We start from the raw sequence: 16,957 nt of genomic DNA, 5'->3' as shown, positions 1-16,957 counted from the left end.
TCTCTATGCCATCTTCCTTAACTCTGTTAAATAACCACTCTGTAATAGAGAGCTAACCAACATGGTGCACCCCAGACCTGGTTGGGCTTCAGCTCCCGTCCTGCCTGACTATAGGCTGTGTTGGCTGGCAGCTCTTGTGGGAGTTGGACTCCCATAACATCTTGAGGGCACCATGCTGACTACTACTTCTCTAACAGATGGGATTATAGAGTTCCCCTCACTGCCGGTCAAGGACATTCTTGCAACATTAGGAAGTTAACAATCAAGACAAATACCGGAGGTTTGTGTATACTCAGGCTCTCCTTGAACCCACTAAGCATCTCTTGGTCACTTCATAGGCTCAGGGAGCTCCCAGTTATGGCAGTGAACATCACAGTACTTTCTTTCTATGTGTGGCAAAGAGGAGGAGGGATATGTGCAAGAGCACAAGTCTAGCCTCCCCTGAAAGGAGAGGGCAAGAGATTTGTAGGGAATTAACACTTTTGTGCACAGTACTGACTTGAGCTCGTAACTCACATTTCGTACCCCTATAGACAGCTTCTGCATACCATTAGCTTCTGCATACCATTAGCTTCTGCTATCTTAATGCTACATGTTGCATTGCTCTTCTGATGACTGTGTCCTAAGGCTTTTTTGAATTGTGATCTAACACAGTTCTGTTCACGGATTCTCCTCAAATGCTTGTTTGTTGTTGCTGTTGCGGATTAACTCTGACCTTAATTGCAGGCCCCTGAAGGTGAATCTCAGCCCATGACAGAAGTTGACCTCTTCATCTCAACGCAGAGAATAAAAGTGTTGAATGCAGACACTCAGGTACAGCAAATACCCATCACTTTATCAAGACAAGACAGTGTTGTCTTATCATCATTGATTCATCACCCATATACTGTATTTATTTGCATTTGTTCCTTTTATTAACCTGAAGGTAGCATGTTTTAGATCATTTATTAGGGGGTGAAGTGAGGCAGGAAGATCATTGCACCCTGAATGTTTTATAAAACATGTTTTATCAACATAGTTTTGTTTTATTTTTGTCATTCATTTCACAAAGGTTATTTCTCCACTTTTATGAGCTAAATATTTTTGCAGATGCTTACTCTAAGAAAGGTCAAAAATAAAAGTTATGCAGAGAAATATCAGTTTGACAAGGAAGAATAAAATGCTAGATTTGTAAACGCCTTCTAGCATTTTAGGTTTAAATAAGTATTATGGGGGAGGGAGCAAAGGGCTACAAAAGTACTGCTAGATTGCTGTAGTCCAAAATCAGACAAGCTTATGCCTTCTGCAAAGAGGTATAGATATCCTGACCTCATACTGCTGCAATTCGAGATCTTGCAAGTGGGAACTTCTACTGTTCTTTGCTTTTAGGAGGTGATGAAAATTCCCTTTAATGTGGAAAACGTAAGTGTTTGTGTGCACTGAATGCCAATGTTTTTTAAATTCTTATATGTTAGTGCTAAAGAACACTAATGGAAGGGTTTGTCTTCTTTAGGAAACTATGATGGATCATCCTCTGAGGACCATTTCCTACATTGCAGATATTGGGAATATAGTCGTCTTGATGGCTCGCAGGCGAATGCCAAGATCTAATTCCCAGGATAATGTGGAGGCATCTCATCCCTCCCAGGATGGGAAGAGACAGTATAAAATGATCTGCCATGTCTTTGAATCTGAGGATGTAAGGAGCTTTATTGTTTCTGCATTGAAAATGAGCAAAGAGTTGTTCCTCTCACTTTCAAATGCAACCGCTACTGATCACAGTGCAAGAGAAGGCTCTCCTTCAGTCATCTGGGGAGTGGCCAGTGACTGATGACTGGAATGACCAGCCAGATGGGGAGAGCTGACCCAGATGATCCCAGCTGGATATGGGTTGAGATGGAAACAATGACAACAGAGGAAGAGAGCAAAGAGAGGAAGAACAAAGGCTTCCTTTCTTTCAGGACAGGCACTCATTGTGGTGCCCTCCAGATGTTGGTAGACCACAACCCCCATCATCCCTGACCATTGGCCATGATGGCTGGGGCTGAAGTTATAGTCAATGACAGGGGTCAGCAAACTTTTTGATCGGGGCCAGTCAACTGTCCCTCAGACCTTGTGGGGGGGCGGACTATATTTAGAAAAATATAAATACCTGCAGGCCGGTCCCGCAGCTGCCTCCGGACCTGGAGGAGGAACACACTTTGCACGCACTCAGGAGTGCATCTCAATGACGCCCGCTCACTGGCGTTGTTGACGGGCAGCAGCCGCTCCATTGGCCCGTCCTCAGAGCTCCCAGGCAGTGTGCACCACACGCTGCGGCCCATTGTCCGAGGCCAGGTCGGCAGGCAGTCTGCGCACGCAGAGCGCCGAGCAGGCGGCACGCATCTTGCCCTCCAGCTGCTCCAGTGCTGCCACTGAGCTCGCCGCCAGCAGCAGCGCCAAGATGGGTGCCAAGCTCCTGCTGAAGCCCTGTGACACACCCGCCACGATGCCCAAGGCACGGCCCAGACCCCCCGCCCGCCGGCCTCTCTGTCCATGGCTGCGCCGGGTTTACCTAAGCGCACAGGCGGTGAGGCTTTGGATTGGCTGCAGGAACTTCCTGCAGCCAATCCGAAGCTGCGTAAGCATTGCAGAAGTCAGTCTCTGCACAGCGAGGCATTCTTGGCTTCTTTTCAAGGAAATGCCACGGCGATTTAGCCCAGTGCAGGGACTGACTGAGCGGGCAGCAGGGTCCGCAGGCCAGATTTACGAGCCTGGTGGGCCGCATCCTGTAGGAATGAAAATCACGGGAGACGAGTAGTAGGTGTCATGTGAGAGGCGTCTGCCGGGGAAGTCCCGGGAACTCTCTTTTATTGAATATCACAAAGCATTGCCACAGGTGTCCTTGTGGCTGATTGGTTGTTACAAACACAAAGAAACTCATTGCCTATTGGTTAATGCAAATGCAAGGCGGGAATTACATGTGAGGGGTGGGAATTACATGTGAACATTTATCACTGGTAGATTAAAGGCTGGGAAACGAGGTTGGGACTAGACAAGCATGAAACCTCCTAATTAATTATAACTAAAGATTAATATAACACAGACGATTACTAATGATTGATCATAACATGAAAGAATATAATAATCAAGTTCTATAGATGTGGTCAGCTATGCATGGAGTACAAGTCACCATGAACTTGAGGTGAACTGAGCGATGAGGGAATGTCTTGGTGTTTGGAGCAGGTTCGTACAGTGTGTGCAGAAACAGAGAGAAGATTATAAGCGAGACTTCCCAGAATGCAAGAGGAAAGAAGCAAGACTTCCCATAAGGCCACAGTTATGTGCAGAAGGAAAACTTCCCTTTATCTCCCCCTTTCTTTTCTTTTTTGCGAGGCGTACTGGGTAAATAAGGCAAAAATATTTCGGGATTAGTGGTGTGCCAGCGAATGCCCAAAATAAATTCGCCAGGGAGGATGGGACAAAAAATACTACGAGATACGTGGTTTGCCAACGCATGCTCGAAATAAATCTGCCCATATCTCCCCTTTGGTTTACTGTTGGTGTTGCCATTTCGCAAAATAAGCAGCAAGGATTTTATTGGGTGGCTGAGGGGGAGAGAGAAGTCGAGAGAAAAGACTTATGAGGCCAGGAATGCATTGGAGGAAGCAGCATAGTAGAATCAATATACAAATTATGACAATAGCATATTGAAAGAGATTACGAAGCCAAGTAAGGTTCGGCAGCCAAGCGGTAAGCCACTGGGTGAAAGAATCCCAGAAAGCAGGAAAACCAACATCCTGTTTGATATGATGTGTGAGATTTTGCAAATGAGAGATTTGTTTTTGAATAGCCTTAGAATTGTCAGTGATATTAAAACAGCACATGTTTTCCACTTGTTCGCATCCGTAATGATGGAGCATCAATAGATAATCGATAGCAGCGCGGTTCTGCAGGACGCCATGCTGGAGTTCACTCTGCTCTTTATTCAAAAGATGAAGGGCTTGCGATGTAAAGTTCAGAGCCTTTGCTGCGGAGCAAGCTAAAGAGTTAATATTCCTGCTATTCCGGACAGCCAGTCCAGGGACTCCTAGAAGAGATACAGCTAGAGAAATATATTCAGATCTGCTAGGGAGAGAGACAGCATCATCACAATCATTATTTAATTCTACAGCACGTCGATATCGAGAGCGGGATAAATGATGCTTCTTGGGTAAAATAATAGACATACGGCTTAAGCAGCAGGGCGTGCCATGGCTGATGTTTGCAGGAATGTAATTAAACGTGAAGCCTGGACATGACCAAAACCAGCCGTCAGGCAGCTCTGTGTATTTATATATATATGAAATATGTACATAATCAGAACAATTGAAGTTATCCTTGCCCATTTTTACACTGTTGGTTTTTGTGCAGTTCACCATACGGGCACAAGTAACATTAAAGGAAGCCACGTATGGGGTCATGGAATTGGCTGCGTGGAGAAATGATGCAAAACTTTAACAGCAGCTGCCAGCTCAGAATGCTGGGCAAACTTCTGTGGAAGAATGTAGAGGCTGTGCCATTTATCATTTTGTAGCCATGCAACGACCCCCCTGGAGGGGGCTCCATTAGTAAACACAGTAAGGGCATCCAACGGGACAGAGCTACTGCGCTATGCTTAAATTCACTTTGGTTGGCTGCCAAATTTGGATTGGCTCCGGCAAGCAAGTACATGGCATGGCTCTGGCTGCCAAATTCCGCACAGGATTGAATCTTCTGAGCCGGATCGTATTTAGGACGGTTAATGATTGACTGCAAAGCCTTCTTACAGTAGGTGTTTGCATTTTCAAAAGGCAATTTTTCCATCAGTTCATTCTGGGCTGTAGTATTATCAACCTGCCTGGTGACTGCTTCTTTCAATCTATCTATAAATTGATGGTAGGGCTCTGAATGTTGTTGTTTAATATTAACAAAAGAGCTAATAGGGAAAGCAGAAGGCAATTCCCCAGCCCACACAGATTCCTCCTCTAAGGACAGAATTCCTTTCTGCCTAGCCAGGGAAAGTGAGGTGCGCACAGCTCCTGTAGGAGAGCACACAGGGGTTGTGGCAGGCAAAGCAGGCAAAGGAGGAAGGGGAGGGGTGGATGGGTTTGTGGGCTGAGGTGTAGGGAGGGGTTGGCAAGGCTGCAATGGAGGCAAAAGCTTAGGATAAGGAGGATAAGGGGGGGGATTGTCTGCTGCAGGCAGGAGAGCAGGAGCCGAAGGAGACGCCTGAGGTCCTAATTTAGCAACGGCAGCTGCACATTTCTGCCAGGTGAGCAGACAATGAATTGAAGCCCTCGGTTCTGCAAAGAGGGTCTTCCCGATCTTTTGCCAAGTCCCCACCTCAAGGGACCCCCTTTCGGGGTAGGAGGGACATTGGCAAGCAATCTCACCAAGGAGCTGTTCAATTTCTTTTAAGGAAACATTAACACCCACAACTCGCTGTCTAACTAGAGAAGACAATTCCCTGGCATGTTCTTTCTGCAATTTTGTCAAATCGCCCCCCATACTCACGAAGTAGCGCGCTGAGACTTTTCCAGTCGAGTGAAGTACAGGGGCTTGGCTGCGTAAGGGATCTGGCACATCCGGGGTCACCAGATGTAGGAATGAAAATCACGGGAGACGAGTAGTAGGTGTCATGTGAGAGGCGTCTGCCGGGGAAGTCCCGGGAACTCTCTTTTATTGAATATCACAAAGCATTGCCACAGGTGTCCTTGTGGCTGATTGGTTGTTACAAACACAAAGAAACTCATTGCCTATTGGTTAATGCAAATGCAAGGCGGGAATTACATGTGAGGGGTGGGAATTACATGTGAACATTTATCACTGGTAGATTAAAGGCTGGGAAACGAGGTTGGGACTAGACAAGCATGAAACCTCCTAATTAATTATAACTAAAGATTAATATAACACAGACGATTACTAATGATTGATCATAACATGAAAGAATATAATAATCAAGTTCTATAGATGTGGTCAGCTATGCATGGAGTACAAGTCACCATGAACTTGAGGTGAACTGAGCGATGAGGGAATGTCTTGGTGTTTGGAGCAGGTTCGTACAGTGTGTGCAGAAACAGAGAGAAGATTATAAGCGAGACTTCCCAGAATGCAAGAGGAAAGAAGCAAGACTTCCCATAAGGCCACAGTTATGTGCAGAAGGAAAACTTCCCTTTAGCATCCAGCCCCTGGGCTGTAGTTTGCCGACCCCTGTTCCATGACATTTGGAAGGTGCCATCCAGACTACTCTTGGGGTATGAGTTGGTGAGAATAAGAACTGGTAAGAATACAGAGCAGACCCAGAAACACAAATTGCAAGTATGACCAAATTAGGAATCATCTTTTTCTCTTATGCAGTGATGTAGGAGACCCTAGGCAAGTGAGGAACAAGAGGCTAATTTTTATGATGGCCCTCACTATATTTTGCCCACCTCATGGCCCTTAGTGAGCCAAATGATTCAGCAACCACTAATAAAAAAGAAGCATTTTGATGTGTGTTCTGTAGTTGCATCATTTTTAAAGCTTTTCCAGCTTCCACTTGATTTTGTGAACTAATTTGGTATGTCTGATTTTGTTCCTGTTTCATTCCCCCTCCCCTTTGGCAACTGCTACAGGCACAGCTAATTGCACAGTCCATAGGTCAGGCATTTAGTGTGGCCTACCAGGAATTCTTGAGGGCCAATGGGATAAATCCAGAAGACCTGAGCCAGAAGGAATACAGTGACCTGCTCAACACCCAAGACATGTACAATGACGACCTGATCCACTTCTCAAAGTCTGAAAATTGCAAAGATGTATGTACGCATTCTAATAACAAAGTCTTTGAGCTGATAACCCCCTGAGCAGCCCAATTCTAGTAACAATTATACAGCCATTGGAGTTCCTCAAGAATGACTTCTCTCCCTGCTTCTCCACTCGTGGGATATCAGCAGCCAGTCTTTCATCCTCTCACACCCCACTTTTCTATATTTTTAGGGTAGTGCTAAATTTATCAAGATTGAATTGATTACCATCTGCCATGTATTTTTTTTTTAAGGAACAGCTTTCAAAAATTTGCCTGCAGTGTTAATGCATTCAGAATTTTCACTTATGTAGTTGTAACGGGGGGTTGCAAGAGCTCGTTTCAAAAACACTATGTCTGAAACTGGCTTGAGAGATACAGTGCTAAACTTTGTAGAAAAATAACTTTATGAAGATGTAATTCGTAGTCATTTAAACCCATAATAATAATCCTGCTGAGTTCCTTTGCTTTATTCCACTCCACTGTTAATAATGTTATACATATTTTTATTGATGTAAATCTTCCAGATGCCTTCACTGATTTAGTTGCAAGAGAGAAGTGTGTGCACTTTCATTTATTCTGTAGGTTTCCTAGAGGAGAAAGGTTTCAGGTTGTTCTCGTTTTTTGTTCTCCTAATTCAGGTTTTCATTGAGAAGCAGAAGGGAGAAATTCTGGGTGTAGTCATTGTGGAGTCCGGATGGGGATCCATCTTGCCGACTGTTATCATTGCAAATATGATGCATGGAGGACCAGCTGAGAAATCGGGGAAGCTGAACATAGGGGACCAAATCATGTCCATCAACGGGACCAGTTTGGTTGGCCTGCCACTCTCTACCTGTCAGAGTATCATAAAGGTACAGAAAAGAGACTTAGTCTCGAAAGGGCTCCTGACTGTGGGTGTAGCAGGGAAGAAGGCTGCTGGCTCCTTGGCAGGTTAAAGTGGGATGATGTTTTGGTGTGGTCACACGTGGAAAGCCTTGCACCATGAAAGCAAGCTGTTAAGATGATGACATTCTAGAGCATGAAAGGATGACCCAGAGGAGCCTGTGTGCAAATGGGTGTTGTGACCAATTAATGCATAGACATTAGCTGTTAGTTTCCATCCAGATGGAAAATACCTTCTGCATTTGGGATCGCCATTACCTGTTCAGGAGTACCATGGCCCAGGTATTTTACACGTTAATCAAATCTGCTTTCCAGTCCATACATGTCAATCATTTTTCTCACACCACCCAGTACCAACGTACAGCTTATAGGATAGCTGTCATCAAAATGAAATATATGAACTCTCAGACTTTTTTAAAAACAAAAGCATAATGTGCCATGGGGCACTTGCTAGAAGCTCAGCTGGCCTTTTCTGATTCTTTGTGGAGGGACTGCATGTATATACAGAACCTTGGGACATTTTCTGGCTGGGAAGGCAAAGGGGTGGGCATATGCAACACAGCCGATGTTTGGGTCTGGATTGTCTGATGCTTTTCCATGTATAAATAAAGCCAACCAACCACCCCAAATATGAAAGCTATAAAACAGAATGAAAATCTCTTGGACCTTGTGTGTCTTTGCACACCAAATGGCTGCTGAATAGCCTTTTCCTACTATCAGAGTTGTAGTTTTATTTACTTTCTTGTCTTCCCACATCTACGTGCATGTATCTTTGCTTGATTAACAAGCAGAGATTGGATGGCCATCTGTCCTGGGTGTTTCAGCTGAGATTCCTACACTGCAGAGGGTGGGCTAGATGACTCTTGGAATTCCTTCCAGCTCTACAATTCTATGAAATGAAGTGGCTTAAAGTAAATTCCAATTTTTCCAAAGTGCTGTGGGAGCCACTCCTGTGTGGCTGAATCCCTTTCCACTGCAGCAACTTTTCTTGGATGAAGTTGTGTAGCTACACTTTATTGTGTGACTACTCTTTGCATTAGTTATCATTCAAGTTCTGTAACATGAGCTTGTATTTCTGCTGTGCATGTTCTTAAATTGTGATGATGGAGCAAATGGTACCATAGTGCACATCGAGTTGAACTAAAGTGTAATGTTCCAGCACAAATTAAGATTAATTTTAAATTTTATTTGCCATATTGTTTTCAAGGGGTTGAAAAACCAGGCTAGAGTTAAGCTGAATATAGTCAGATGCCCTCCAGTAACTACTGTCCTTATCAGAAGACCAGACCTCAGATATCAACTTGGCTTCAGTGTTCAGAATGGCATTGTAAGTAGCATTTGACATTCTTAACTGTTTATAAACCTAGCTCTATTGATATTTTCTTTAATAAAAAAGGAAGTTGATTTCAAAAGCACTTAATATACAAATGTATTGAATTTTAGCTAAAGCATTATTATCTGCATAAACATTAAGGACCTGATAGTTAAGCAAATGAATGAAGGAGTGTCTCTACCCCCATCGTTCTGCCCGGACACCGAGGTCCAGCTCCAAGGTTCTTCTGGCGGTTCCCTTGCTCCGAGAAGCCAAGTTACAGGGAACCAGGCAGAGGGCCTTCTTGGTAGTGGTGCCCGCCCTGTGGAACGCCCTCCTGTCAGATGTCAAAGAGGAAAACAACTACCAGACTTTTAGAAGACATCTGAAGGCAGTCCTGTTTAAGGAAGCTTTTAATGTTTGATGCTTTATTATATTTTATATATTCTATAAGCTACCGAGTGCCTCGGGAAACCCGTCCAGATGGGTGGGATATAAATAAATAAATAAATAAATATAATTACTATCATTGATTGAAGGAATAATATCTAGTAATTAAATAATGGAAATTGAGATGTTAATAATATTGCTTGTGGGTTGGGGTAGTGTAACTGAAGGGGATTGCAGAGTGCACTTTGTTGCTTTTCCAGCAGCGGGATATGTGGTAGAAATATTCCCATGTTTAATTGGTAAAGCCAGAAGCATGGCAGCTGAAATCTGTTGACGTGTGAGGGTGTGGCTGTAGTTAGTGAGGAGTAAGTTCAGGGTGCCAGGATAACACTGAAGCTGCTAGTGATTCTGTAAATATCATCCCTAATACTGAATAGTACAGTGGTACCTCAGGTTACATACGCTTCAGGTTACAGACTCTGCTAACCCAGAAATAGTGCTTCAGGTTAAGAACTTTGCTTCAGGATGAGAACAGAAATCGTGCTCTGGCGGCGCGGCGGCAGCAGGAGGCCCCATTAACTAAAGTGGTGCTTCAGGTTAAGAACAGTTTCAGATTAAGAACGGACCTCCGGAACGAATTAAGTACTTAGCCCGAGGTACCACTGTATTAGGAACCAGGCAAAGAGCCTTCTCGGTAGTGGCGCCCGTCCTGTAGAACGCCCTCCCATCAGATGTCAAGGAAATAAACAAATACCTGACTTTTAGAAGACATCTAAAGGCAGCCCTGTTTAGGGAAGTTTTTAATGTCTGATGTGTGAATTCAATGTTGGTCTAATGGCAGCTCCTGCCTTTTCATGGTTCCAGGGCCTCACATGGTGTGCTGTCATTCTTTTGCATCTTCTCTTTCCAGATCTGTAGCCTTATGCGAGGAGGCATAGCAGAGCGAGGAGGCGTACGAGTGGGTCACCGAATCATTGAAATAAATGGGCAAAGTGTTGTAGCAACACCTCATGAAAAGATTGTTCACATTCTTTCAAATGCTGTTGGTGAGGTAGGAGCTGGCAATTTTCACTCCCCCCCTAGGCCATTTTGGCACCAAAGGAGATCACAGGTGTGGGCAGGTCAGCCCTTCCTGCTGTGTGTGTCTTTCTCAGGAAGTACATTGAATGGCCATGGATCTAGTTGTACAAACATTTACCTCTGTATGTTTTCTTTTTTCCTTCCAGCAACTTGGGGCTTATTCTCACATCAAATTGATTAGATATGTTGGGCTAAGGGGTAAGGCACTGGGCTCAGGGCTCAGGTGAGCCCTTGGCTTCCTTCCCTCAAGATCCTCCACCATTCTGGCTTACCTCACAGGAACACATGATGCCGCAATCAGCTGAATGGAAGCCAAGGGCCTTCTCCACTCCCGTCAGAGCCAAGTGGCCCTCCTTCTTACCCTCCAGGTGTCAGGCATTGAGTACCTGCTCTGGTCCCTTCCAGCCAGTGAAGAAGGGGCAAGTGGCAGCAGGGGCCCAGCAGGCAAGGCGTTTGGTTCCGGGGCTCATGGTGCTTCCTAATGCTAGACCTAGGTTAACAAACCTAGTGAGCTTTTTCACTGAGAAGGCATTTTCATTTGGCTCTCCCTGGTCCAGCTCTCTAGTGCCATGGTCAGATCACTTCCTGGTGCAACTGGACTTCTCTGCGACCCTTCCCCTCTGCAGGGAGGTGGACCAATTTGCAAGGTCTGCCCCCTGCCACTTAATGGATACCCAAAAGGTTTATCCCATGTTGATAGCCTTTCAGCTGAATCCCTGGTGGCCTGCTGGAATGTGGAGTTAACCAGGACTATCGACTGTCTGGCTCTGAAGCGTCCACTCCGATTGCATGGAGCCAAGACAGCCCATGGTTTTCCCTGGAGCTGAGGGCGGTGAAACAATCGCTGAGACGGCTAGAGCGCCAGTGGCAGAAAACCCATTTTGAATTGGACTGGACACAGGTTAGAGTTCAACATTGAGCCTACCAAGTGGCGATAGCGATAGCAAAGAGGACTTTCTTCACCGCCTCTATTGCATCTGCAGAAAATAGTAGCAGGAGACTCTTTAAGGTGGTTCGCAATTTAGCGGAAACACCTTTGCCATTGGGGCCTGGTAACAATTTTGCCATCGGGGCCTGGTAAAAGTTTTTTTGCAGATAAAGTCACTCAGATTTGGAAAGAGGTAGACTCTACCGTGAGAGCTGGGCCAGGGTGGGAGAGTACTAGAGTCCTGTCTAGTCAAGTTGCGTGGGATCAATTCCAATCTGTTACCTCCCAGGATGTGGACAGGCTGTTTGGACAAGTGAAACCAACCACCTGTCTCCTTGATCCTTGCCCATCCTGGCTCATAAAAGCGAGCCGGGAAGGTCTAGGCCTGGTTGAGGCCTGGCTTCCTCAACCTCGGTCCTACCGAGACTACAATTCCCATCATCCCTGACCACTGGTCCTGCTAGCTAGGGATCTTGGGAATTGTAGGCCAAAACAATCTGGAGGGCTGAGGTTGAGGAAACCTAGTCTAGTTAATGGGCTTCGCAGGGTGGTGAATGCTTCCCTCTGTGAGGGAGCCTTCCCAGACCCGCTGAAAGAGGCGGTCATTAAACAGCTTCTTTAAAAAACATCTTTAGACCCGGCCAATATGGCCAGCTATTGCCCAGTCTCAAATCTTCCATTCTTGGGCAAGGTGATTGATTGAGTTGCTGAACAACTCCAAGCATGCTTGGAGGATGTGGACCATTTTGATCCCTTCTAGTTGGGATTTAGGCCTCATCATGGGACTGAAACTGCTTTGGTTGCACTGGTCAATGATCTCCGGCGGGCAAGGGACAAAGGTGAAAGCTGTTTCCTAGTTCTGCTGGATCTCTCAGCGGCCTTAGATACCATTGACCATGACATCCTTCTGGACCATCTAGAGGGGCTGGTAGCTATGGGCACTATTATACAGTGGTTCCACTCCTTCCTCCTGGGTCATGTCCAGAAAGCGGTGTTGGGGGATGAGTGTTCAGACCCCTGGGCTCTCACTTGTGACCCCACAAGCCTCAGAGTTCCGTCCTCTTGCCTCATGCCTTTTAAAGCCGCTGGTGGAGATCAGGGGGTTTGATACCCAGCTCAACCTCTCTTCTAAATAAGAACCAGTGAAGGTGGTGAAGGTCCTGTTTGAGTGTCTGGAGGCGGTTGGAGGATGGATCACGGCTAACAGATTGAGGTTGAATCCTGACAAGAGAAGTACTATTTTGGGGACAGAGGTGGTGTGGAGGACACCCTGGTTCTGAATGGAGTAACTGTGCCCCTGAAGGACCAGGTGCACAGCCTGGGAGTCATTTTGGACTCCCAGCTGTCCATGGAGGCGCAGGTCAATTCTGTGTCCAGGGCAGCTCTCTACCAGCTCCATCCGGTACGCAGGCTGAGACCCTACCAGCCCGCAGACTGTCTTGCCAGAGTGGTGCATGCTCTAGTTATCTCCCGCTTGGACTACTGCAGTGCTCTCTACGTGGGGCTACCTTTGAAGGTGACCCGGAAACTACAACTAACCCAGAATGTGGCAGCTAGACTGGTGACTGGGAAAGGCCGCCGAGACCACATAACACCGGTCTTGAAAGACCTACATTGGCTCCCAGTACATTTCCTTCGGGTGTTTCCCTCACTGTGAGAAGTGAGGTTACAGGGAACCAGGCAGAGGGCCTTCTTGGTGGTGGTGCCCGCCCTGTGGAACGCCCTCCCACCAGATCTCAAGGAAATAAACAACTAGCTGACTTTTTGAAGACATCTGAAGGCAGCCCTGTTTAGGGAAGTTTTTAATATTTGTTGTTTATCTTTTTTTAATCTTTTGTTGGAAGCCGCCCATAGTGGATGGCGAAACACAGCCAGATGGGCAGGGTAGAAATATTATATTATTATTATTATTATTATATTTTATTTTATTTTATTTTATTTTATTTTATTTTATTTTATTTTATTATTCACTACAGCTGTGGAGGTAGGTTGCACCCCACAATTTGATAATATCCCAATTTAAAATTGCTTGAACTAGTCCCCATGCTACCATAGTGTTTTCTTTTTGTTGATGTATTAAAGATGGAAGGAGATGAAGAAATACAGATGATGCAAGTGAGGAGGAAAAAATAAATGATTATTATAAAATAAATTAATAAACATGCTTAGAGATGTGTCCTGGCTCTGAAAAGACTGAAGATAACTGTATCACACTTGTGTGAAGCTGGCAAGCTGCCAAGGGAAGGAGTTCAGCTAAGCTAAAATCCCGTTCTTCCACCTCCAGTGGGAACCTCTGCTAGGTCTCAATCCCTTGCGTAGATGGAAGGAGCCCTTCGATTTTCAGAAGGCTAGCTGTGAATGTTTGGAAACGCATATATGAAACTGATGCCAGTCTTTCTTTCCTTTGTCCAGATTCATATGAAGACCATGCCAGCTGCCATGTACAGACTCTTGACCGCACAGGAACAACCGGTTTACATCTAAAGTTGTCACACCCAGTGTGCAGGGGAGACACTTTTCCTCGTTAGTGGAGTTTTCTTGTGCTGCATTTTTATTTCTGCAGCAACATGTCTCACTCTTGTTTCTCACCTTTTATCATTCTGTGTACAAGATGACATTTTGGGTTGCACCTTTTTACTACTAGTTTTATGTAATTCTTCACAAAACAGAAAACTAACCAAGAATTTCTTGTTCACGCATGCGCGCGTGCACACACACACACACTTACACACACACTTGTTCCAGCTACATCATTTTATGCCTCTCTGGCTGTTAGGATAGAAAATAAAGTTAGAAAGCTCTTTTTACCAAATAGGTAAAATTCTCTTCTTTGAGTGACAGAAAGGATGCAGATTTGTTTTATCCTACATAGCTGCTGTTAGGTGTATGTTAGCAACAAGCTGACAATTTTGCCCTAAAGAAAAAGTTGTGATGTGTTTGAAAAAGGAAATGGGATGACACCTTGTCTTTCAGGTGAGCTCTGCTTTCCTAATGTAGCTCAACACCTGTCTATGAGGAGGGGCTGCTGCTGGGTTCTGCTCAAAATCCTCTGGGAATAAAATGTACATTGTCTTGAGATGCTGCTGCAAGGTCTTTCTCCACCACCTCACACACTCCCCAAGGTCTCCTATTTGTCATGTGCAGCATGATTTTTCTTGCAATGGTTTTTCTGTTCTGTACTTTCTAAGATTGAGTGGTCCACCAGAAACAGTGTGGGGTGTGTGGACAATACTGCTGTCAGATCTTAACTTTCTAACTTTTTTCCATTTGTGTATGTATGAATGTGTCTGTGGGCTGATAGACTGTCACATTTTAAAACTGTATGCTTGATATTTATGTATTTCAGCAAGTCTACATGCAGTTCCAAATGGTTTTGTTTTGAGCCAGTTTACTTCTAACATATCTTTGGTCCAAAAGTTTGTATTTAATTTTTTTTTAAAGAAAATTTGTCATTAATTTTGGGCCATAGCAAAATAGTGGAAGGTATAAACTTAATTTATTTTGTAATATATATATATATAAATATATATATAAATATATGTAAAGTTAATCCCATGCCTGGGATACTAAAAGGATATGCTCACTTACTGTAGATGCTCATGCAATGAAAGAGCATTCCAAAAGGCTTTGGTCATAATATTTAAAATCAAAGGAGTCCATACACTGTAATATGCTCCTGTGGCACCTTAAACACTTAAAAATTTATTATGGCATGATCCTTTTTGGGGCAGAGCCCACAAAAGATTGTGTCATTCACAATACATGTGTTGCTCTTCAAGGGGTCCCAGTATTCTTTGGAGGAAAGAGCGCTGCATTTCTGGAACCTAATATTGTGGGGGGGGGGGGTAGGAAATCTGGAATACTACTGATAAAGTGGCAGCCCAATTTACTGTCCAGGGCAACACTGACGTATCAGGGGAAGGGGTTGGGGGTGTTTGCATGTTGCATGGATATGCACACATGTTGCAGGTTCTGATGGGATTCAGTGCCCTGCATGGGTGTTACATGTGGATCCTACTTCCCACTACAGCCATGGAAGTTCTAGGAAGGAAATGAGCTGGTTGTGTAACAGATGCTTGAGCCACAACCAAGCCCTGCGATACACACAAGTTGTTAGGGAGGCTAAGGAATGGAATGTTAATTCCCTTTCTTTATTCACAAATAAATTGTTCATGTACAGTTACATAATATTGCCCATATACAGGGTGAGTCCTTTAAAAGAGGCCCTGCGGATACAGAGTACACATTTTCCACGGGGCCTCTTTTAAAAGACTCACTCTGTAGTAGTCTTATAGGAGATAATAAGAGAGAGAGAGAAATATTTCAACCTGGACAAGTCTAGCAACAATATCTTCTTCACTTGGCTAACCCCTCAGCCCACGGAAACCAAGAGGCAACTCTGCATTGGAGGGGGCAGGACTTGTGCATATCTGGCTGCATGTTTTGGCCGGCGTCAGATGCTGTTGCTTTATTGCACCACCACAAAGTGGTGTGGACCTGGACAGCATGCTAGATAAGAAACCATTAGCAAATGTATGTAAGCAAAGTCTTTTTCCAAAAAAATTGGCCACATTTTTTCCAAAGCAAAACCAGAAGAATTATTTTCAGCTGTAGGATTTACAGCCTATTGAAGTTATTTAGCTGTGATGCAGGGGGAGTGAGGTGTAAATAAAAAAAAGTTGGAGAGGGAGAAAAAGCCACACTGTGTCTCAAAAATGGCCTTGAAAAATGTGGATTTTGTGTATGTCATTACAGTTTTTCTACCGGGACAATGGGAAGCGTGCAAGGATTGCATTTTCACTTCTGAAATAGGGAGTTGCAGTAGAAAAGAGAACTATCAGTATCCTTTTGACTAGGCCAAATAATGATGCAAAGAAATATAGGAATTGAATATCTTCAGAGTAACAACACTGCACAACTCTTTTATTAAATTTATTAAATTAAAGGGATTCTAAGCCAAGATAGTAATGCTGGTATTCCAGATTAACAGCCATAGTTTGTACTTAGTCTGAGGCTACCTAGATTCAGTAAGATGTTTTGAATGGACTTTACACAACAGCACACAACCCCTAAGTTCCTTAACTAAATGCAAAAGTAGCAAATGTAGAGAACATATAAAATTAAATTATACATAGTGTTGTTCATTTTTTTCTACCAACTCCAACTAACCAATAGCCCTTTCTTCCCGCTTCCCACAAGGAAACACACTTCCTCCTAAGCCAGGCATATGCAAACTCGCCCTCCATATGTTTTGGGACTACAACTCCCATCATCCCTAGCTAACAGGACCAGTTGTCAAGGATGATGGGAATTGTAGTCTCAAAACATCTGGAGGGCTGAGTTTGCCTATGCCTGTCCTAAGCCATTATTCATCTTATTGACACCCAATCAGGAAAATCTTGTTTCTCTATATACAGAACAGCTTTTCCAGAAAATCCCTGAATGAAAAGCTGGTCTTGAAAGCCCAACCATTTAACCATGTTGACTCACAGAATAGATCTATTTCTTTTTCAGGTTTAGCCAAGAGGCGTCTTTTCACAGCTGTTATTAAACATCCAAGATACTAGGATATAAATGGGACTGAAATGGATATATATATATA

The 16,957-nt window shown here is 44.3% G+C and overlaps 1 protein-coding gene across 9 annotated transcripts in view; it reads left to right on the top strand.

Annotated features, from left to right (window-relative positions):
* APBA1 (amyloid beta precursor protein binding family A member 1) overlaps positions 1–16,957 on the top strand; it is an 89,250-nt gene extending 72,293 nt beyond the window's left edge. For 7 of the 9 annotated variants that reach the window (XM_081930518.1, XM_081930519.1, XM_081930517.1 and 4 more), the window contains 8 exons: positions 727–813; positions 1,369–1,401; positions 1,493–1,678; positions 6,594–6,773; positions 7,402–7,614; positions 8,853–8,972; positions 10,258–10,398; positions 13,768–16,957. In XM_081930518.1, the coding sequence (XP_081786644.1) occupies positions 727–813; positions 1,369–1,401; positions 1,493–1,678; positions 6,594–6,773; positions 7,402–7,614; positions 8,853–8,972; positions 10,258–10,398; positions 13,768–13,839 (1,032 nt within the window). In that variant the 3' untranslated portion in view covers positions 13,840–16,957. The remainder of the gene's footprint in view (positions 1–726; positions 814–1,368; positions 1,402–1,492; positions 1,679–6,593; positions 6,774–7,401; positions 7,615–8,852; positions 8,973–10,257; positions 10,399–13,767) is intronic. The other 2 variants (XM_081930523.1, XM_081930521.1) reach the window with 1 other exon arrangement.

The sequence above is a fragment of the Podarcis melisellensis genome (assembly GCF_964234715.1).
Source record: "Podarcis melisellensis genome assembly, chromosome: 11".
In the NCBI taxonomy this organism is placed as follows: domain Eukaryota; kingdom Metazoa; phylum Chordata; class Lepidosauria; order Squamata; family Lacertidae; genus Podarcis; species Podarcis melisellensis.
Note: the sequence above shows the minus strand (reverse complement) of the source record. Positions and strands in the feature narration are given on the sequence as shown.